General features: G+C 41.9%; 1 protein-coding gene across 3 annotated transcripts in view; it reads left to right on the top strand.

Annotated features, from left to right (window-relative positions):
• Positions 1-4,094: 4,094 nt before the first annotated feature.
• LOC143845678 (phox (PX) domain-containing protein) overlaps positions 4,095-23,944 on the top strand; it is a 55,446-nt gene continuing 35,596 nt past the window's right edge. The window contains exons 1-5 of one of the 3 annotated variants that reach the window (XM_077354075.1): positions 4,095-4,273; positions 4,366-4,672; positions 22,507-22,900; positions 23,003-23,180; positions 23,791-23,930. In XM_077354075.1, coding sequence (XP_077210190.1) covers positions 4,570-4,672; positions 22,507-22,900; positions 23,003-23,180; positions 23,791-23,930 — 815 coding nt within the window. In that variant the 5' untranslated portion in view covers positions 4,095-4,273; positions 4,366-4,569. Of the gene's footprint in view, positions 4,673-22,506; positions 22,901-23,002; positions 23,181-23,790; positions 23,931-23,944 lie in introns of all 3 variants that reach the window. The other 2 variants (XM_077354076.1, XM_077354074.1) reach the window with 2 other exon arrangements.

Genomic DNA, 23,944 nt, shown 5'->3' on the forward strand with positions numbered 1-23,944 from the left:
ACACATAAGACTGATTTCTTACTGAAAGAAAATTATCTGATACACAAATCCATTATAAACATGATGTACATGCGCAGAGGATTCTGATAATATATATATATATATATATATATATATATATATATATATATATATATATAAACTGTTTTTTTTTTAATGATGATGTAAGATTCAACAGTCTATAATCCTTATGTTCACAGAGGCATGATCAAAACTAAGAATGAATAAATCAATTCAAGCATTCGACATAACATGATGAAGAAACTTATGCTAATAGATAACTCAGTCTTAGACTGACTATTTTTAAAAATGACATTCATAGCAGTTTTGGAATCTTTGTCTGAATATAAACTTCTTTTTTTTTTTACAAAAAAAAAAAATTATGAAAAAGGGACCTCTATTCAACCATGGTTTTAGGAATATATGGGATGGATAATTTTTTAAGCATAAAATTGAACACTTATTATCTAAAAAAAAATCAGAATCTATGTACAATCACCACTACTTGAAATTACTAAACTCTAATAAAAATCTATGCCTTGTTTTAAAGATTCAATGAAGTCAAATGTTGAAAGCCCAAAATAAAATAAAACAACAACCAGAAATCATGTAAAAGTAAACTTAGGCCAGCATTTTAAAAGCATAAATACATCTGAAACCACAAATACCGATTCCATGACTTCTTTTCTTAAGATAGAAACAAGTTTAACCACAAAATTGCAGGCAACAAATGGATGAACATAAAATAAGAACTCACATGCATTTAATTAATAAAAATAAGAAACAGAGCTTGTAAAATATAAAAGAAAACCTGATGAAGATGAGATCTGTTGATGACGATTTCAACCAAATGGAATCTGACTAGAGCTTGAAAATTCTGAATTCTCAAACGCAAAAATAACGACTTCTCTGAAAGATGATCTGATCTTGACCGACCGAATCTTTTTTTTTTTTTGAAGAAGGACAAAGCCACTGGAAGAGCTAGCCGGAGAAGATGAAGTGATGGATTAGGATTTTGAACTCAAGATCTAAGATCTTAAGGCTTATACGAACAGATCTAAGATTTAAGGTTAAGGAAATGACCTAAATCTAAAGCTCTTAGGATTCATAGCTTTAAGATCTTAGAATTTGGAACTCAAATCAGAAACTAGGGCTTGCAAAGAGGATGAACAGAAGATGAAACCTAGCTAGATCTTGAGCTCACCGGTTATGAAGAAATGACCGGAACTCTAAGAACCTCGCCGGAGAAGAAAAAGATGATCGGAACTAAGGTTTGTATGCTCGAGATCCACTTTCTCTCTCTACTTCTCTCAGATTTTCTCTCTCCAAAATTAACAGAAAAGATTAGATCTGCAACAAAAGGATCGGATCTAAGCAGATCTAAGGCATGAGATGAGGAGATGAGGGTTTCCAGAAAAGATCAAAGATTCTGTTGAATAGAAGATAAAAAAAAAACAAGATTAATACAAGGAAAGCGTGATCGGAGGTTAGCCGGAGTTCAAGCTTGCCGGAGAAAGCGAATTAACCGGAGAAGAAGACCGGTAGGTTAGGGTTTCAACATAAGGGATTTTCCTCTCTCTCTCTCTCTCTCTCTCTCTCTCTCTCTCTCTCTCTCTGTCTCTTGAAAACGGATTTTTCTCTCTTTTTTTTTTCAGAAATGAGCTGAAATCGGTATTTATACGCATTTTTTTGAAATTGATATCTGCACTCCAGATGGATGAGGCGCGCGGAAGAATGGATAAAGCGCGCCCGCCATCTCTGTCTTATTAGTCTTGGGCACGACCTACACAGGATAAGTTCGCCCCCTCTCAGGATACATTCACCCCCCTTCCGAGTTTATACTACAACACTTCTTGAGCTTGTTCGCTAGGCAAACGTGCTCAGAATTCGACGAAATTTTACAGGGATCTATCCGGGACCCTAACTTACCTTGGGGTGAAATTTGGGGTTTTAAAACAATAGTTTGATTAGGCTTTTCTCAAACATGGGAGGTTTAGGGTACGGTCAAAATGGGGTGTCTACATATACGTATCTCCACCCTCCGGTCCATGCTGCGCACTGGGCCGGAAGGGCACAAGAAGTGAAGAGGTAACATTAGGGATGATCTCCTAGATAATACCTTAGAACGCTTCCCATGAAAAAGACCTGTCCTTTTTAAAGGAAAGATGAGTCCATCAACTCTGAACTGATCACTCGAGAGGAAGATGACCTACCTACAAATAGGGTACTATGGGACCCGATCCCGCGAGAGGGGTGGGGCGCGAGCCGCCACGCTCTCTCTTGGTCTCTCGTACCCACGCGAATGGCGTGTGCTTTTTATTATTGATTTTAATTACCCAACCAAGCAGGCAGCAACTAAGCCATAGGGTGCAAACAAACGTGCAACCCAGTACCCATAAGGGCAGGGGTAAGCCGCCGAGCCTAGCAAGGTGTGATTTAATTCATCTTTTCCGTGAACTTGAGATCACTAAGGCAATCCGAATTCCACGCAAAAGAGAGTGACAGAGTCGCCACCTAGATGAGGGATCTAGGACCCATAATTGACCAGAAATCTAGACTCGTTACCTGGTTACGAGAATGGAATGTATGGAGAGTTACCACCACATGCACCATTCCTGCCCGATAATCGGTCTTCAATTCCAAAAGTTAACTCTTTCGAATTTCTTTTAAATGGCTCATTTAACTCTATATTAATGTGCGAACTATGTGACATGCATCTTAAGATCTAATTTTAATGTAATTCCTAAATGTGTATCTTGATTTTCTTAATTTGTTTGAATTCAATCTAAGTGAAAGTTCTCCTAAACTTCTAATTTCATGGAAAGTCCTAAGTGATTTAATTACTTTTAATTTAAGGATTAATGTACAAAACCCCACTTATGTGTGGAGCCGACTCGTGATTGGTATGCCATCAAGCATCCAAGCTGCCTACGTACCCAAGCCTCACTGGGATCAGAGTCGACGTAGTTCGGTGCACCTAAGCTAAGCTACTTATGCCTAACTCATCTAGACTGGATTGACTGTTTCAACAGTTTTAAGAGAAGTTGTTTAATTCAAGTTGCTCCTTACCCACTTCCAATCGTCCTATACCTATTTGGTTGAACAAATGCTCGGTATTCATTGGAATTTCAAATGCCAATGAAATTACCAATGAATGCCGATTCCATTTTTTGTTGTGAATATTGAATTGAAACTCCATTTGACTCCCAGGCATGTTTAGGACATCATCATTGTTTTTTTCCTACTTGGCGCCCACGTGGCAATAATGTTCCCTCCTCATCTTCTAGCAAAATCTTGGAAGGAGAATGGAATAGGTCTTGTCTTATTCACTTTCTCTCGTTTTCTCTCTTCCCTATCTCTATCTTCACTCTCTATATTGGTAACGATACCCTACTTTTTCCACTACTCTACACCACTTACCACTCTTCCCCTATTATCTGAGTGGAAATTCTATACATCTTCCATGCTTCCCTACTCCCTTTTAACTTTTTATTCCACTCCCAACAATTAAACCGTGTAAAAGAAGATGACTTCGTGCCACTATCAAAATGTAGTCGCGCCAATATCAGCAGCCTAAATTAAGTATGTATTACCGCGAGACTGAAAACAACATGGGTAGAAACAGTGAGGAGAGACTTGATAGCTAGGAACATAACAAAGAACATGACCTTGAATATGATAGAATGGAAGAAAATGATCCACGTAGAAGAACCTAACTAAAGCCAGGATTAGAGCCGGCAGGGGCGGAGGCACATATAGTTTAATGGCCATGGCCCCCCAATGACCATGCAAGCCGGTGTAAATTAATCCACCCCTCCCCCCAAGTGTAAATTCCTGGCTCCGCCCCTGAGAGCCTGGTAGATTCCTTCTTCATGAAATTTTTCTAAAGAATTCATTGACCCCAACTAGTTTGGGACGAACACTTTGTTGAGTTGAGTTGCAGTAAAATGAGCAACAGTTCAGAATGATATATCTCCCCTTTTTCTTACTGGGCCACCCCACTGGTCGTGCAAACGTGTAGTAATCGGTCATCACTCATCAATCCATTAGATGGTGCTGAGCCCACAAAAAAATGGGACGAATATATCACTTGCACTTTATTTAGGGCAGAAAAAACGTACGGATTTTAAACGAATCGCCATTAATGTGGTAAAAACTCGAAAGAAAGAGGGTTTTGTTTGCTTTTAGTCTGCAATTTTCACAGAGAAAGACAGAGAAGATGACGAACGCAAAACCCAACATACTAGTCGGCAGGCATATTCGTAGCCCTCGTGTTTGTCTCGATTTAACTCAATTTCACAACTGATTCCCTTTTCCATTCTCTGACAAACACTAACGATTTTTCATGGACTTTTCTTCTTCCAGAAGATCTCACGTTTTCAATTCGATTCCCATTCCTTTTCTTTCAATATGGATTTGATTCAGTCTCAGGGAGAACTCAAAACCTCTCGATTTCACCTATGAATTTTTTCGATTTTGCCCTAGCTTTCTTTTTCTCTCATCTTACTTTTCGTAGAATCGGTTTGTCTTCTGTTTAGAATAAAGAGTTTGATTTTTAGGGTTTTGGATATGAGTACGGGGAGGCAGACTGTGAGGGACCTTATTGAGGAAGCAAAGAAACGAATCGTCTTATTGTTTGTTTGCGTTGTTGGATTGTCTTATCTCATGTCCTGTAAGTTTTTTTGAAAATTTGAGTTTCTTTATATTGTTTTCATTTTTTACATTTTTCAATAAGATTACCTCATGCTCTGTAAGTTTTTTTTTTTGAAATTGAGCTTCTTGATATTGCTTTGAATTTTTCCTTCGTTCAATTTTAAGATTACAACTCTGATACTTGATCATTGACTGTATTGGTTCCACGAGAAATTATATGATGAAAGCGCGTACAAACTCGAAAAGTGAGTGGCTGTTGGTTCAAATATCAAGGATGGGATGATGAGTAACGCTCTTTTATCATATAATTTCTCTTGGTTCCACAATGGACCATGTTTCGACTGTTCAATCTAATGTACTGAGAATTCGGAATTGATTCGGTTCGCTTGTTATTATGTTTATACTATTTTATTTCTTTACTTTTTCCTTTAATTAATTGTCCTGTGGGTCGAATTCATTCAATTAAGCCTGTTTGTATTTGAGCAGCAAGTAGAGATGGGTTTCTCGTGATTTTATTTGGTTCTGTGAGAGAATTTGTTTTGGTGTTCTGATTTGGGCATTCGAAAATGCGTTGTTATTTGTCAGATCATAATTGTTATTTGCTCATTCTAATTCTTCTTTCATTTCGAAATGTTGTCTCTCATTGCTAAGCTATGAACCACACCTTTTTCCTTTCGGGTACATATTTTGTCCCTAAATTGACATTTTTTTCTGCTGAATAATCATGGTTACACTAAGTGATGATAAATCTGTTCGTGTTGGTTGGATTTATTATTTGTCTTTGGACCCTCATATGCAGTTCCTAGGTCTGAAGAAGTTGCCCTTCAATGTGGAACCTTCTTAGGAGTGGTGGAATTCTTTCTCTGTGCTGGAAGGGTGGGATAAATTTACAATAAAGCTGAAATTTTTAAATGTGAAGAATAATTATTGGAGCTTGTAGTGCCTCAGAATGCTAGGGGAGGACAAGATGTGTGTCCTTCAAGAGATAGCCAATCTCAATTGTGTGGAAGAGTCATCAAAGGGTATAAAGTTGATACTCAAGAAAGATTTTCAAGACAAGGTGAGGTATAGTGAAAATATGATAGAGGCAAAAATCTAGAGTCAGATGGTTGAAGTAGGAGGCCAAAATACAAAGTTCTCGCACCATATCTCTAATGCAAGTGGAATTTCCAGAATATTCTGTTCCAGAATGGAGGCAAAAATCTAGACTTCACTCTATTCGCAGCATTTGAGTGGAGAATTTCAATATTCATTAGACAAGTGAAATGGAAGAGGGTATATTTGGCATTTTTGGAGCATATACACAACGGGGATGTGAATAGACCAAGTTTAGATGTGCTTGATTTCAGCTTATGGAAAAATGCTGGGTTGTTGGATTTCTGAGAGCATGATTTGGAAGATGATTAGAAGAGAAATATTAGACTTAGGTAGGGCCTCGATCTAGATGATTACATGATGGATTCTCCCAAACTTTGGGATTCATTAATTGGAGCTTCTATTAATTTCAAGGAGTTCCACAGAAGGGCTCATTTTAGCAAATAGATAAATGCAACTTTAGCATGTTGGTCCCAAAAGGAGGCAAAGATATCATATATTGCAACCTATTGACTTAGCGGGGAACTTAGCAGTCAATTATGTTCTGTTCCGAATGAAATTTCTAGAATATTTTGTTCCAGAATGGATTCCAAAACAGAAAACCAAACAAAGTTTTGTGGTCAGAATAATGAAAAATTTCAGAAATCCCGACTGAAAAGTGGTGTTCTGGAAATTCCGTTCAAAACGTAAGAATTTTAATCATTTTTGTCATTTGGTTTTACATTTCTCATGGTTGTTGAGGGCTTGTAACACATTTTACCCCTCCCAATCGAATGAGAGCGTTAAAATCCATCAATAAACCCTCTTTGTGTTAGACTTAGGGTGTCTTGTTTCCCAAAACCCTGATCTGAGGTTGAAGAAGACTATTTTTGTCATTCTTTGTGCTTGATCTCTAAGTTTGGTTCCACAACACCATTTTTATTCTAAATACTTTCCATTTTTCCAATTTTATTATCTCCAACTCTTGTTGCATCTTTTCGAAAATGGAACACCACAGACAGGAAAAACACCAGATTGTTCTAATCCAAGTGATAAAATTGGAATGTCCACCTGTGCAAAATTGACAACTAAGGTATGATGGGTTTGCTTTTATCATCAACTAAGTACACATATATCCAAACAAATAACAATCATTATTTTGACTCTGTGATGCTTTAGTACAACGTCATCAAATTTTGGATTGGCTCTCTTTCAAATCAATTTAGAGGGCCACCCTTGGCACGGCAGTAAGGTTGCTCCATTGTGACTTGGTGGTGTCACACGGGTTCGAGTCACGAAAACAGCCTCTCTGCAAAGCAGGGGTAAGGTTGCGTACATCTAGCCCTCCCCAGACCCCGCAATGGTGGGAGCCTCATGTACTGGGCTGCCCTTTTTTTCTATTTCAAATCAATTTCAATCTCTATAGTTCAAGGGAGAGATGAGGAGAAGAAAGAAAGAGAAACAATATTCTTGGAACTTGGTTGTATTCTTGTGATGCAAAGCTCTGGTACAATGACTTATATATGACTGAAACAGAAAATCAATCTCTACTGGCAAGTTTGGCAACCATGAAAAGTTTTTCCCTGAAATTTATTTCCTTGGAAAGTGATTTTTTAAGGTTATACAACCTCCATTTTAGGTAAAAATTATTTCAGCTAAATCTTTCTAATGATTTTTGCTGGAAAACATTTAGATGAAAATGTTTGGGACAAAGGCTTAGTTGAGCTGAGCTGAGCTGAGCTGAGTTTATCTTTCAAAAAAGAAAAACATTTAAATGAAATTATTTTTTACCTAGAAAAGGCATTGCCAAACCTTGGAAAAATTCAGGAAAAAACTTCTCATGGTTACCAAACATGTCGTATCAGTATGTGTTCCGTTCTGATATGACAATGGATTTTGTGATGGTTTTACTGCACTTTGATTGTTACAATTTAACTTTGTATGTCCCATTGAATGTATATGAATCTCCTGAAGTGGGTATCTTGTCCCAATTAATTCTACAGTGTTAGAAGCAATAACTCCTTGTTACAACCATGCATTGCTTTTTACTACTCCATGGGATTTGGCAATTGTTCACTACTATACAATACATTGTAATTGAGATTGTTCTTAGTGCCAAGATCTCCTGCTCAGTATGTATTTGAGAAACCTAATAACTTCACTTCTTTATTCTGATCAAGACCATACACAAGATAATGATTCAAAGTCCCTTTGTCATGCCTCATGATTCTTTTTGTTGACTCAGGTGGAAAACCGAGAGAGGGGCGTGGGGGCCAATTTGGGTAAAAAAAAACTTTTTTTTTCTCTTGAAGATGATTCACAAATTAAACCAAGGACAAACCAAATTAACAACTAAAGGAAATCAACCATGCACATAGATAAAGAAGAGATAGAAGAAAGTGCACCGGGAGATTTATAGTGGTTCAGCCAAACCCAACCTACATTCACTCTGTCGAGGAAACTCCCTCCTTGAGCCTTCACTATATCGATCTTCATGTGGTTGAAGATCATACTGTTTACAAAGCTGAAGGTTGATCCAGTGCCTTTCCACCAACTCCTGAAGCTTTATTCCCAAGCTTCGTCCGAGGTTGATCCAGTGCCTCTTCACCAACCCGAGCTTGATCCCCAAGCTCGTAACCGTTGATACGGTGCCCTCCACCAATTTACAATGAAAGATAAACAATAAAACAATTTAAGCTCACTACAATCCCTCAAAATGATATATACAAATGAAATCCTAAGCATTATCCCTCAATTGATCACAAATGATGGCACAGGGGTGTTAAACACCATGTATATTGGTCAAACGTACGTCCATGTTCTTCATAAGTTCAGGAGCCAAAAGACCTTATTTATAGAGGTTGGAGCACCAAACTAGCCGTTATAGGCCTTCCAACGGTTAGATCGGACGATCCATGTCCGTCCATCTAACTAGCCATTGGGCTAAATTTTTTGGAATAGATTCCTTGACGGACGTCCTTTAGGTTCCACGGACGTCTGTGGACCGTCCGTGTAAGGCCATGGTTGACCGTGGAAACAATCTGTTGTCTTTTTTGCCTCAAATTTGACAGATTTTGCCACGACCATTTGAACATACCTTGACCCATAGTATGGAGTGCCATATGGGTCTGAACATGTTTGGACACCACCTTGAACATCTGGACGCGGGTCCATTTAACATTTTAATTCTTTTAATTCATTTTAATCCCTTTTTAGGTGCCATTACATGTATTTACATCGAGGGACTAGTTTTTACAAACTAGACTCTAAGACTTGACTTGATTTCTTCATTTCTTCTAGAATCTTCAAGTCTTAATTTCTCTTCTTCTTGCTCCATGTATCTTCTTCCTCTTCCTTTGGCTCCATGCTCCAATCTTTGTGCTTTGATCCATGTTTCTATATGTTCCATTTTGACCTTCAAGAAGATTTCTCAAGCACACTAAACACCTTAGTATAATAACTAATAAAAATGGCATATTGTGTTTGGAATCATCAAAACTTGATTTGAGAAAGTGACCAAGGTTGAACCCTTGGGCTAGCACTTTTAAGTATCTTGCAAGTATTTTTGCATGCGTAAACTGACAACTCTAATTGGCTGAGAAGAGATGTCTGGTCTTGTAAAGGTAAAAAGTTCGAGAGCTCCAACCATACTCCTATTCATTACTGTATCTATTACCTTTTCCCCTTTGCCGCTGGCCTTTTTTGTTGTAAACTGCTGGAGTTGCAATGGGCTTGCAATTTCATCATGGTATCAACAAATCCATCAGATTTTTGTTTTTTGTGTGCACCCCACAACATTCTTACCATGGGGATGGGACACAACATCCAAAGCATCATGCTTATGCATTGCATTCACCTCTTCTATACAATGGCTACATATTTGCTCACTGCCAGAGCTTTCTGATAAGGAAGATGGTTCAGTTGCTCTTGAACCAACTTGATTGTTCAAGGCTTGCTTGTGTCTATGTTGATGTCTATACTACTTTTCATATTGTTGCAGACACATGTGCTGCCAGTTGCTACAAAAATAGATAAAGTGGACGTGGGAGATGCAAATGCAGATATGGTGATTGTACAGATTCCCGCGTAGTCTCATGGTCTATCTTAAAAGATCATAGAAATTAAGCTTATCTAAAGTAATATATCATGAAATTAAGCTCATCTCGTATTGGAGTTGAGAAGTTCTGGATTGACAGAGACTCCCTCAACACGATTCATTGGTTAAAATGATATGCTAATCCTCCTTGGTGGTTCTAACACTTATTTAGAGAGATTTTTGGCAGATTGAGGGATTTGGATCGCTCCTTTTCTCATATCCATCGCGAAGGCAATGGCTAAAGAGTGTTTCAGTCGGTCTGAGAAAAGGGTATTATGGTCCCCTTCCTTTAGGAGAAACTTTTTCGATAGGAAGCTTGAAATGGTGGGAAGGCTTTTGTAGGCATTGGAGAGTTGTTACATTAAGACAGATGGGAAAGATAAAAGAATTTGGGTATGGAACTTTGAGGGAGGTTTCTCGGTCAAATCATTCTACCACAACCTTCTACCTTGCCGCGTTGCGTCCAAAGTAGCCAAAGTATGGAACTTCCAAGCACCGGCAAGGGTATGCATTTTTTGGATGGGCTGCAAGTCTTAAAAGGATACAGACTATTGACTTTCTCAGAGAAATGAATATGCGGTTTATTGATTACTGTGCTATGTGTGTGGAGTCGGGTGAATCGGTGGATCACCTTTTAGTCCATTGCATGATGGCTAGTGAGACTTGGGGCAGATTGCTATCTAGGTTTGGGATAGATTGGGTGTTCCCGGCCACATTCTTAGAGCTCTTGGAAAGTTGGGTTTGGTGCCTTGGAGGAGCAAAGGAAAAACACTCCGGCATGTATCCTTCTTAGCCACAATTTGGGTGCTATGTAAAGAACATAATGCTAGATTTTCATGGGATACTCTTAAGGGGCCCAGTACCTTTTCAATAAGGTGATTGAGCTTACAATATCATGGGTAAAAATTCTAGAAAGTTTTAGGTTTGTATCAGCATATGATTTATAGCATGGTTGGAGGGATATTTGCAACTCATCGAGAAATGACTACAATTTCTCAAAAATAGACTCTGCCGGCCCATGGTATTTGATGGTGCCCAAAATCCAGCTGCATGTACTAGCATGGTGGAGCTTGTGATCTTGCTCTCACAAACAAAGTGTCAGTGGGCCCGGAGTTGTGGCTCCGGGCGGCCACTTCGACACTCAAGTCAGAGATGGGCAACACAGGCAAAAGTACGATGAGAAGGGATGAGGGCCAAAGCAAGTTACCAGTAAGATGGAGATAAGATTGAATCCCTTTGCTTTTTTTTATTTTATTTTTAAAATAATGATATATTGAATTAATGGCTAACCGAGGTGGTCCTCAAGCATTACGTAAGGAAAAAAATGAGAAATATGAAATACAAGATATAATTCACGGAGGGAGGAAGTCAAACCACTCCATGCCCAACCTACTAACTCCTAACTTTGCTAAAGAATCGGCTTCACCATTGCCCGATCTTCTAACATGCCTAAAGATGATAGAAGACCCAGCCACCCAATCTGATATCTCATAAAAAAAATTAAGAAACCTCCAAGGAGGGTACACCACCCCCGATAGCCACCTAACATCATTAGAAGAATCTCCTTCCACTACCACCTTGTCCAATTGGTCTTTACTTAAGTGCAAAATTCCATTATGCGCCGCTCTAACTTCCGCCTCACTTGAATCCCCTATTCCACTTGGGCCCGAAAACGCCCACACAACCTCTCCAAGATCATCTCTATATAAACCTCCGATACCCGATAGACCCGGGTTGCCGAAGCAAGCTCCATCAAAATTTAATTTGAAATAACCATGAGGAGGCGGGACCCATTGCTGAATAACCCGAGGTCTTTTTTCCACCCCATTGCAAACAAACCGCCAACCCTCCCAAAGGTCAAAAGCTGATACAAATCTAAACAAAGGAAGACTCATTGCCCACAGAATAGCTAAAGCAATTATTTTGATGAGCACCCAATATGGAGACTTGGCTTTCCCTTAAAAAGCTCTCGCATTTCTTTCTTTCCTTCCATAAGGACCACTACATCGCCAAAAGACAAATCCTCCATAAGACTTTCCCCTTCTTCCAAGGCACATAATCCCAACATTCAAGAAGTTGCGATATTGATGCTGGGAACGCCCATTGAATTCTGAATCTCACTAGAATCATACCCCAAATTTCTCTCACTACTTTACAATGGATAAACATATGATCTATGGATTCCCCATCCTCCAAGCAAAGAGGACAATGATCCACTAGCCACATACCCCTTCTCCTAAAAAATTCGATAGTTTGGATTCTCCCACTACTAACTGTCCACCCAAAGAAGCATACTCTAGGGGGGGCAATGAGATTTCCACACCTTGGCCGAAAGAGAATCCTCAATATTTGGTGAGCATATAAAATAAAAATACTTAACTGTAAGAAAACCAGAAGAGTTTCATATCCATATTCTTCTATCAGACCCACTTCTCTTGACATAGCACCCTTCAATAAGCTTCAATAATTGCGAGATAGAATTAAGCTCTCTATCAAAAAAATTCCTCCTCAAACTCGGTCTCCAAATCACCCTGTCATCAACCAGGTCAAAACATTCACACACAAGAGCTTCCTTACTTGAGGCTACCAACAACAAATCTGGAAATAGGCCTCCCAGTGGTTCCTTTGCACACCACGCATCTAACCAGAATCTGATACGATCCCCTAAGTATACTTTAAATCGGATTCTCTGTCTAAGCTCATGCCTCATGCTTAATATGTCTCTCCAAACTGTTAAACCCTTCTTAGCAAAGATATCATCTGATTCCCATTCTCCTGATAAGAAACCATACTTGCTACCTATCACCTTCACCCATAGAGAAGATTGCTCCTCCCCAAACCGCCAAAGCCATTTACTTAGAAGGGCATGGTTAAAGCCTTTAATCCTTCTAATGCCCAATCCACCATTCTTAATTGGAATTCAAACCTTCTACCATTTCACCAAAGGAATTCTTTTTTTATCATCTGATCCACCCCATAAGAATCTTCGTTGAATCTGCTCAATTCTCACAGACACACTTACTGGGCACTTAAATAAAGATAAATAATACACCGGAATATTAGCCAAGGCCAACTTCACCAGAGTCAGTCTCCCCCCTTTTGAAACTAGATTTCTCTTCCAAGATTCCAATCTTCTCTCTATCCTTTCTACCATTGGATCCCAAAAAGGTTTGTTCGGTCTTACCACCCCCAATGGTAAACCAAGGTAGGTTGACAAGAGAGAATCTAATTTGCAACCCAGAATTTTTGCAAAAATGCAAGCTTCCCTTGGGGAAATGTTTATCGCATACAATCTTGATTTCTGGAAGTTGGACTTTTGACCTGTGATCAAGTCATAACATCTAAAAGTCGCCTTGAGATTCGTAATTTTTTAACAGAGTCGGGAGCACAAAATAAAAATGTATCCTCTGCAAATTGCAAAATCGACACTTCCACTTTTTCTCTCCCAATGATAAAGCCTTCATACAGACCCTTCCCGCTACATTTATGAATCAACTTGCTAAGAGTTTCCCCTATTATAACAAAAAGAAAAGGTGATAGGGGATCTCCTTGCCTTAAGCCTCTAGAGGACTTGAAGAAGCCTTTAGGAGACCCATTAATGAGAATAGAAAATCAAGCAGAAGAGACACACTTCCTTATCCATCCTCTCCAAATACTCCCAAAACCAATTCTTCCAAGAAGATAGTCTAAACAATCCCACTCCACTCTATCATAGGCCTTCTCCATATCAAGTTTGCACAACACCCCCTTTTCACCATTTCTTAAATATGAATCTATGGTTTCATTTGCAATAAGAGAGCAATCCATTTCTTACTAATAAAAGTACTTTGACTATCAGAGATAATGGATGGGAGTACCATATGGTTTCATTGAATCCCTTTGCTTGAGTGTGTGGATGCCCTTTTATAGGGAGGACACCCACGATGTCCATGGCGCCAGTCATGCCCTTAATTTTGCCCATGTGGGGCGGAATGGGCGGCTGTTACAATCGTGGGGGCGTGGTTCCCTGAATTCCCAGGCAAAGATGGGGGATGACGGTCTTGGTGGGAACCTCTTAATCTTTTATTTGACGTGTGAGGCAGGTTTCGTGTAACGGTCACCCGGATTTCTTGCTTGGTGACGGGATTTCCGCGGTCGTGTCTCATTTTCTTGATAGTCGGTACCGATGCTGAGGGAAGTAGCTTCGGTGTGGTGTGGCACGGATCTGGCGGGAGAGTTGGGTCGGTATCGATAGTTCCTTTGCTTGGGCCTATATTGAGTGTATTTTGTATTTGGAGTTGGTATTAGGGTCGGTACCATATATACCGATTTTACCCCCAACATACTGCCCCCTACTTGTGCCTTTATACGGGTCGAGGAAGTAGTTTTGCTTTTGGGAGGTTATTCAGTACCAATCCAATGCAGTAGTCACTCGGTTGAAGGGAGATGAGACGTTTTGGAGGGAATTTGGGGATTTGATGTGAAGTTTGAACATCACGTCGCTTGGGGATCCGAATCGGTGGCTCTCGATGGGATTGCTCAAAATTGGGTGCGATTTCCATGGTGCTTCCCCATAATGACATGTGTTGAAAAAACGGCGGGACTCTTAAATGTCCCGCCTAGATTTCCCGCCCCTACCTCTTGCTATTTAAAGAGGGTGAGGGGCTTGTTTCACGCTATCATCTTCTTCTTCCTTTGTCTTCTCTCTTTTTTCTTTTTTTTTAATGATAGCCTTCTTCTCTTTTTCTGCATTTTCTCTGATTTCGCCATGTCGCAAGGAGTTCTTCAAGATCAACCGGCGGCGGCGATTGTTCCTGTGGTGATGGTGAACTCTCTGTCGGAGGATGATGGTGATCGTCGTGAACATGCCGAAGAGCCGGTGGCTAAGGGACACGAAGATCCAGAAAAGGAAAAGAAGTGGTGGTGGAGAGATCCGTTTCGCCGGCTATGGCTTCTCCGGTGCTGGTTCCGGTGATGGCTCCTCCGATGATCGGAAAAAGGGGAGAAGGGCGTGGATCAAGAAAAGAGAAGAAGATGAAGGTCGAGCCCGAGGATCATTCGGATTCTTTAGATCCCGGGACCGGCATTTCTCTCGATAGATTCCTGGCTACGCTGCAAATTACAAGCGTTCTTTGAAGCATGCGAAGAAGAGGGGCTATGACGTGGCCGACCAACTTCTCCTGCTAAGGGCAGAGATCCGTTATCTTCGGGGGAAGGTCGAGGAATTGGAGAACTAGAGCGGGGCTCTGAAAGTCCAACTCCAGGAACCCTCTGAGGGAGTAGCGAAGGTTGGTGACGAGAGGCGATTGAAGGAAGATCTTCCAGAAGATGATCCTGAAGAAGTGGATCCTGAGGAGGATCCGACCGAGTGATCCTGCCTTTGGTGTGGCCCACGAATCGGCGTGCCCCCTGGATAGTGTATTTGCATTCTGCAAGGGTCATAGGTGGCCGAGACGATCTGACGGTTGTCGATGGAGAAGGCCACTAGGAGGACATCTCTGGCGCTTGGTACCGATTGATGTCACGACTTGGGAGTATAGGTGCATAGGTTTTCTTTTTCGGTCTTTGTAATTGGCCTTGAAGCCCCCTTTTGTAAAGACTTTTGTAATTGAATAAAGAATAGTATTTTCTCTGTCGTACTTATCTGCTTTTATTCTTGAGCAACCTGAAGTCTGTGGCGGAGCACCCTGACATCGTCGTTGGGTACCGAGTGACGTGAGGTTCGGTTGCACTCCTTTGCCGAGTTAACTGATGGTGTTTGGGGGATGGGGTATTTCTAACAGAACGTCTCGACTTAAACATCGGTGCCGAGTGATGTCGAACTACCCGTGATTTGGTTTGGAACTCGGTGGGTGTAAAGTGACATGTCGTTCGGTGGTTTAATGAAATGACAAGTTGGAGGGTCGTGTCGCTTTGATACTCGCGTAGTGGCGGTTTGGCGCTTGAGTTATGATGGTAAAACAACGCATTTAATGTCTTAATAAGTGTGCGGGAGTGGAGGGGTGCCACGCGGCAGGTTCTACCAAAGGGATGTGACCCTTCGGTTTCCCGCCCAAACACCTATAAAAACCCATCATTCTTTTTCTCATTTCACCTTTCTGTCTCTGTCTCTCTCTCTCTCTACTCCGGTGAGTTTCTTTGAGTTTTCCGGCGAGGAATTTCCCCTTTTACGATTGATCCCTTCGTTCCTCCTTGATTTCTTCTTGTCATCAGATTCGTCGAAGGTTTCCTGCAAACTTTTGTGGGTTTTTCTCGGTTCGGAGGAGTTTGTTCGTCGTTGGGAGGAATTTTTTACTTTCGGGTGAGCTTTTCCTCTTTTTCCGGCGCTGGTTCGTCTTCCCCGGCAATTTTTCCAGCAACCTCTTGATTTTCTCCGGTGCGTCCTCTCTCCTCGACTTACATTTCATTTCATTTCTATCATGTCGGACGGCACTGATTCTCAAAACCCATCGGAGGATCCTGTTAGAACGGCAGAATTGGCTTCCTCTCCCGATATTAGATCGGAGGAAGAGGAAGTCGAGAGTACCCCAGTACCGTTAGTAGGAAATAAACGTAAGGTTTCGGTTAGTAAGAAGGTTGCGCCGGTTCGGAAGAAGGTATCACCGGCTCGGAAGAAGGTCGCACCGGGTCGGAAGGAACAGGTGGAGGTGGAGGCGATTGAGTCGGAAGCCACGGTACCGGTCGATCCTCCAATGGCGAGAAAGCCCGAGACCACGGTGCCAAGTGATGCTCCGATGTACGAAGCGTTGTCTATAGATTATAGCAATTCAAGGGCAACACCGATTGGAGTTCAAGCTAGGCTGTTGGTGGAGGAGGCCACCAATTTGAGTGAACCCCATGTGCCTCATGAGATAGCTTTCCAACCGGACGATGTTAAGGAGTCGACGTGCCTCCTCAAACCTTCCGACCTCACGGAGATTCGGGATTAGTGCGGAGGAGTACGGTCTTCGCCTTCCCGGTCCTAACGAGCGGGCTTGTAGTAGTACAGTCGAGGGGGAGACAACTTTCTACCGTGAGTTCTTCAGGGATGGCGTCCGGTTCCCCCTTACAGAGATCATAGTATCATTTTTGGATTTCTTTGGACTGGCCCCGACCCAAGTCTTTCCGAACGGATGGAGAAACCTCTTGGCGTATGTTGGCAAGAGTAAAATAGTCAAGGCCACAATGTCTTGTTGATATCATACGTCGGTGCTTTCTCATCAAGCAGGAAAGTTGTTGGATGAGCCTGAACCAACGTCGGGGGTTAAAAATCGCTGCTAATTCTCCGTTTTGCATCAAGAGATGGAAGAATGAATTTTTCTTTGTCAAGCCCCCTGGGTCGGTTCATTGGAGGTTCCCCTTCGATTGGAGGAAGACTTCTACCGAGAGAATGAAGGTTACTCCCACCCTAGGAGTGCTCAGTACCGCTATCTTCGATGATGTCTCAGGTAAAGGTGTAGAGATAGGAAAGTATAAGTTCAACGTTCGGGAGTTTAAGTCTGAACGAAGGTTAGTAGAATTTGGGCTTAGTAACATGGTGTTGGGCTCAGACGAGGAAGAAGAGGAGGAGGAGACTGGAGAAGTGGAGGTCGGTGACGACCAAGATGGTGAACCCTCCATCCGTGCTCGGTGCTTCTCTTTTTATTTCATGCCTTGTGTTGTTCTCTCACCATATCGCGTTTTAACTTGGTGATTTGCTTTGTGATGTAGGAATGGCTTCTCAAGGAACGAGACCGACCATTTCTGCTTCAGCAATGGAGGCAGCCTTCAAGAGGAAGGTCGAGGAAGCGGCCTAGAAAAAGGAGGATGCGGCCAAAAAGCAGGCTGCCAAGAAGGCACCTAAGGGGTCGGTTCCAACCGATAAGGCCCCAGAGACAGCCACCAAGAGCAAACGGTCGGCTGAGGGAGAAAAGAAGAGCCCCAGCAAAAAGGGCAAGTTGGTAGAAGCCTCAGTCCCAAAGGAGATGGGCCCCGACCCCGACTCTGATTCCGGTCGAGGGTTGTGAGAAGACCAGGATTCTTTTTCGGAAGACGGGTCTCCCAGAGAACCATGCCCTTCCACAAGGGTCTTCTTACGAACCCGTTTGGAGGGTCGGCATCGAGATTTGTCGATCCACAACCCACGGGTGGCTGTAGAGATGGCCATCACGAGTGTCTTGCCGAAGGATCTCGAAGAGTTGAAGAGGTCCTCACCATCTTCTCTCAGTCGGGAGTTGGTCAATTTGGCGAAGAAGGTAAGTAGTTGGTTGAATCTTCATTCTTCGTTCTTTGTGTAGAAGGGGGAGTTTTATTTCTCCTTTTTTGTCTTGCAGCTGACCGATGTTTGCCACTCTCTTTACACTTGAGTGAATAACGAGAAGAGAGTCCTGGAGGACAAGCTGAATGGCGGTGCTGGTCTCCTTTCCTCTGCTCGAGCCGCTCTTCAGAAAGCTCAGGCTGACTTACTCCAGGCTCAAGCTGATCTCCTCAAGGAGCAAGACGCCCGGGGCAACGCTGTGAAGAAACTGGAGGAGGCTACTAAGGCCCAGGCAGAGCTTCGTGTGTAGGCGGTGGCGGAATTCAAGGGATCAAAAGAATTCGAGGAGCTTGTGGCCTATCATCTTTGGACTATAAGGCCGACGGGTTCATTCAGTGCCGAGACCAGGTCAAGGAGCTTGATGCCAAGTTCCCTATCAAGAAGCTAAAGGACCCACCCACCCGGTACTAATCTGTCTGAGGGAGAGAAGTTCGACACAGCCGATCCACCTGAAGATGGGACCTCGTGAAGGATGCTTGAGGGTCGGTACACATGTAATATTTTTGTTTTCTCAACTTTTCTGATGTAATGATTTATCAATTAATGGAGATCTTTTGTTGGGAGTGTATCTTTGGCGTTTTCACTTCTTCATTGTTGGAGTTCAAGTCGTGTTTCATTCGTTTCTTGGTGGCGAGATTGCCTCAATAGAGGAATAGACGATGGAGAAGGTAAACACTCTACCGAGGCCCCCCAGGGGTTCGGTGTTTGGGTTTTTTGTGCTCCGGCACTGCGATCGTCGTTCTCTCGAGTGATCAGCTCGGAGTTGACTGACCCGCCCATCCTGAATAGGCGGGACTTTCTTTTTCCCGAGACATTTTGCGGTGGTATCCGAGTGGATCAGACTCAGTCGCACTCGCTTATCATCTCGGGCGATCCGAAGATCTGAACATCGAGACCGTTTTGCTTAAGAGCAAAGATCGGTTAGGTGCCTCACCCGGTTCAGATAGCCCAGGGGCTCATCCGATGGGCGTGTTAACCTTAAGAGGTTAACTGCCAGTTTTACCGACCTTTGGAGAGTTATAGACTGGCGAGTAAACACTTGGAGAAAAACGAAGGTTTTATTGATTAAGTTGATAATTACAGCCTCTTCTACGAGAACAAACAAACAGAGACAAAAATTGTAAAAGAAAGCAAATTGCATCAATCTTATTGATAGAATTTCTTCAAGCTCGTCATATGCCTGACACGGGGAATCAGGGTGCCTTCTAGGCTTTCCAGTTGATAAGAGCCTGGTCGAAGTACACGGGAGACTCGGTAGGGACCCTCCCAAGTTGGAGCTTGTTTTCCCGCGTTTCTAGGGTCAGAGAGTTCGGATCATCGTAAGACTAGGTCACCGACTTTTACTACTCGTTCCTTCATTTTGGAGCCATAGTAGCGAGCGACCCTTTGTTGATAGGCTGCCATTCGGATCCAAGCCTTTTCCTTGGTTTCCTCCAGGAGGTCTAGGCTGCTCCTCATAAGGTCGAGGTTAGCCCTTTCGTTGTATGCTTCCCGTCTTGGCGAGGATTTCCGGCCTTCAGAAGATCCGTGTCCTTCTGCTGTATTGGGAGGCGAAGCGTCGTTGTCTGGAGGAATAACGATGGGAGGCGGGGCTACCGGTTGAGTGGGTAGCCTTTGCAATACCTGTTGGAGGGCGTTGTTAACGTCTCCGAATTGTTGACCGAGCTGATTGAACATGTTCATCGTTACTGGTGTATCGCCTAAGACAACCATTTCTCCGGTTGCGGGTGGTTGATCTTGCTGGTTTGTTTGGCTTCTCGTATCTACTCTATCGGTGGGTTGAGTTTGAAATGGAGCCTTCAAGGCTTTTGACTTTGGCATCGAGGTCCCACGGATGGCGCCAATCTGATGGTGTCCAAAATCCGGCTGCACGTACTAGCTTGGTGGAGCTTGTGATCATGCGCTCACAAACAAAGCGTCAGTGAGCCCGGAGTTGTGTCTTCGGGCTGCCACTTCGACACTCAAGTCAGAGATGGGCAACACAGACAAAAGGGCGATGAGAAGGGATGAGGGCCAAAGCAAGTTACCAGCAAGATGGAGAGAAGATTGAATCCCTTTGCTTGAGTGTGTGGATGCCCTTTTATAGCGAGGAGACCCACGATGTTCATGACGCCAGTCATGCCCTTAATTTGGCCCACATGGGGCGGAATGGGCAGTTGTTACAATCGTGGGGACATGGTTCCCTGAATTCCGAGGCGAAGATGGGGGATGGCGGTCTTGGCGGGAACCTTTGAATCTTTTCTCTGACGTGTGAGACGGGTTTCGCATAACGGTCACCCAGATTTCTTGCTTGGTGGCGGGATTTCCGCGGTCGTGTCTCATTTTCTTGATAGTTGGTATCGATGCTGAGGGAAGTAGCTTCGGTGTGGTGTGTGGCACGGATCTAGCGGGAGAGTTCAGTCGGTATCGATAGTTCCTTTGCTTGGGCCTATATTGAGTGTATTTTGTATTTGGAGTTGGTATTAGGGTCGGTACCGTATATACCGATTTTACCCCAACAGTATTCTAAAACTAAACTTCGATGAGTCTCTTATGGGAAACCCCGGTCCCGCTGGCATTGGAGGATTATTGCAGAATGAGGAAGGGAGAGTAATTTGGGCATTTAGGGGCCCGATTGGCGTGGCAGATGCTAATGAAGCAGAGGTTCGTGTCATTCATGAAGGAATTAAAAGGCTACATGATGTGGATTTGAACAAGCTAGTGATAGAGGGAGACTCTCTTAACGTCATTAGATGGTTAAGAGGCGCACGTACACCCCCTTGGAGATTTGCAGCCTTATTTGATGAAATCCAAGATAGATTGGGCTCGGCATCAATGTCTTTCACCCATGTTAGACAGTCAGCCAATGGGGAGGTAGACAAATTAGCTAGAGAGGGAGTATATAGTGAGAGTATAGAACTATTTGATTTTCTTCCTCCATGGATTCTAATATTTGTATTGTTTTGTCTATTCCGTTCTTTAGATTTCCATTGTATCTTGGAGTCCTTCTCGGTCTCTTTTTTATTCATGAAATCTCATTACCATTCAAAAAAACAAAATAGCCATCTCAAAGGCAATTCCATGGCTGATCTTTTGACAAATTATGGTGTTTCTTGTTCTAGTTTGTTGGTTTGGCACTATCAGCCTAAGTTGAAACTTGAAACCATGGTTGCCCATGCGGGAAGCGAAAATGGGAAACGAAGAGAGAAACGATAGCTCTCGGGAAGACGGGAAGAGTCGGGAAAGCGTGAAGGGAAGCAACGATGAAGTATGAAGCGAAGCGATGGGGAAGCGTGAAGGGAAGCGGCGAGGAATCATAAAGAGAAGCGTGAAATAATTGAACAGCCCTAACAAGATAGAAATTCCAAATTCCAATAAATGCAAGCAAATATTCAGGCTTCAAGCACATTTTCTTGTTTTAAGGGCTGCAAAAAAATGAAAAAAAATCTGCAGAAATCTGCAAAAATGGACAAATTTGTGAAGGTTTTTACACGTTCATTTTTGCCTCCACAAATCGTAGGGTTGGGATGATCCTATGGAGCTGATTTTTGGTGGACACCCTATCTATGTGAGGGCCAATCAAATGAATTCTTTGGATTACCAAAACAATGTGGGCCCATTGTATTTTAAGCCGGCGGTGTAGCTTCACTTTCCTCATATATATATATAGGTAACAAGAGAATTGTTTTCCCCTTTGTTTCTTTTCTTGTGATACCATCTCGGTTCGCACATTGGATTTTCGCTTCTCTTTTGAATATTGCCATCATTCGGAAAAAAAATGATGATGAAGGTTACTAGCTTATAGGGGTTTCACTATTGTATGCTCTATTTCTACTGTTTTTTTAGATTCTTTAACATCTATTGGAATGCCCCAGCTTGCCCATTTCGTGGGATACATCTCAAATTTAGGAGCATTATTAAAGCATAACACCCTCTCCTTTTAAATGACACGTCAATGCTTCTTCGAGATAGAAAAATGGCATTGCACTTCCTTCATGCTGACTAAATCTTGTGTTTACGGGCTACCACTCACTAGTTTCTAATTTTTTGTGTTCTAAGAAAACTGTCTTTTCCTTAGAGATTATATTTATTAGATTAAAGGTGGCATGGACCGTAGTGTATCGTTTTGTGACGGACGTATCGAGAAACTATGGTTTTTTTTAGTGAGCATATATCTCATGGAAAAGTCTGTTATGGACTTATGGCATGCATGATAAAAGACAGAGTACAGAATATTTTGATAGGTTATAATTATATATACTATATTCTTTTGAGATTAATGTTGAGAAATAATTCAAAGTTGCATTTTATGAGAATATAGAGTGTTTCATGTTTATGATCATCTCGAATAAGTTGTGGTTACGGATATTGATGATGTGACCTTTTGCTTTCTGGTGGTATTTACCTTTTGATCTGTCTTGTCATGAATTATGACCTCTGCTCCTCTCAGTAACAAGCTCTTCGGTTTGGATGAATTTACCTGCCGCTGCCTCCTTAATTGTTCTCATCCGCTATTTCTCACATGACCTTGAGATGCGACGAAGAGTTGCAGCCAATAAAAGATCAACATCTTCCAATAATCTTTCTCAAAAGATACCTCTGGAAGTTCCCAAGGATGCTCCTGAAAAGTCCGATTGGAGAAGAAAGGTGAATTCTCCCATTGTTGAGGCAGCGATTGATCAGTTCACCAGACATCTAGTCTCTGAGTGGGTGACAAATCTCTGGTACTCACGTTTAACACCAGATATGGATGCTCCGGAGGAATTGGTGCATATCATGAATGGTGTCCTCGGAGAAATTTCATTTCGTGTGAGAGATATAAACCTTATCGATCTTCTAACAAGGTTTTCGCAAGGAACTTTCATTGACTATGCTTTTCCAACCCCTTTGTTTTTTTTCTCTGAAATATATTTTTTGCAGTTATTCATTAATCTGGGTTGATACAGGGATATTATCAGTCTCATTTGCAATAACTTAGAGCTCTATCGTACTAGTCAAGCCAAGATTGGAAAGTGTGGGGCAAGGATGCTACCTATAGATCATCATGATACACAATTAAAGCTAGTTATGGCTTCCGAGAACAAGTTGCACCCAGCTTTGTTTTCCACTGAAGCCGAACACAAGGTTGGATTCGCAATATTCTGAAGTCTTCTTTCTTTTTCATAACTTAGTCAAGCAATACGAGTGTCGGAATCCAACACGGCTATCGTGTGTCGGATTCGGCAAACCTCAAAAAGAACGATTTGTGGATTTGCCAAAATATTTTAATCAATTCTCGATGTTTATGTTTTTTAAAAAATAATATGGTTATAACAAGTAATATATTGAAAATTTTAATATATTAAGTAGATATACTATTTTATTTTCATTTAAGAAACTTACTATTAGGATGAGTAAAACTCAAAACATGCGGTGATTGTAAAGTGCGGTAGTATTCAGAAAAACAGATAAAAGAGATCTAGAAGTGTCTCAATGAATCCTGAAGTATTGGAATCCGAGACGTGTCCGACATGGATTCTTTTCACATTTAGAAGAATCCATGTAACATGGTCTATACTTAATGTGCAGGGAGTTCTTTTGAGGCTTCGAGCAGATGTTTTGTTGTTTATGATGCCCTACACATTTAGAAGAATCCATGTAACATGGTCTATACTTAATGTGCAGGGAGTTCTTTTGAGGCTTTGAGCAGATGCTTTGTTGTTTATGATGCCCTATTCATTTTATATTTTCGCAGGTTTTGCAGCATTTGATGGGTGGGCTCATCTCTTTCACTTTCAAGCCTGAAGAATTGCAATGTTCTTTCTTCCGTTATACTGTCAGGGAGCTTCTTGCTTGTGCAGTAATGCGACCTGTCTTGAACTTGGCTAATCCAAGGTAATTTTTCCTTT

Source organism: Tasmannia lanceolata, unplaced genomic scaffold, assembly GCF_043159265.1.
Source record: "Tasmannia lanceolata isolate RefF3 unplaced genomic scaffold, GAP_Taslan_0.1 ptg000015l, whole genome shotgun sequence".
NCBI lineage: Eukaryota > Viridiplantae > Streptophyta > Magnoliopsida > Canellales > Winteraceae > Tasmannia > Tasmannia lanceolata.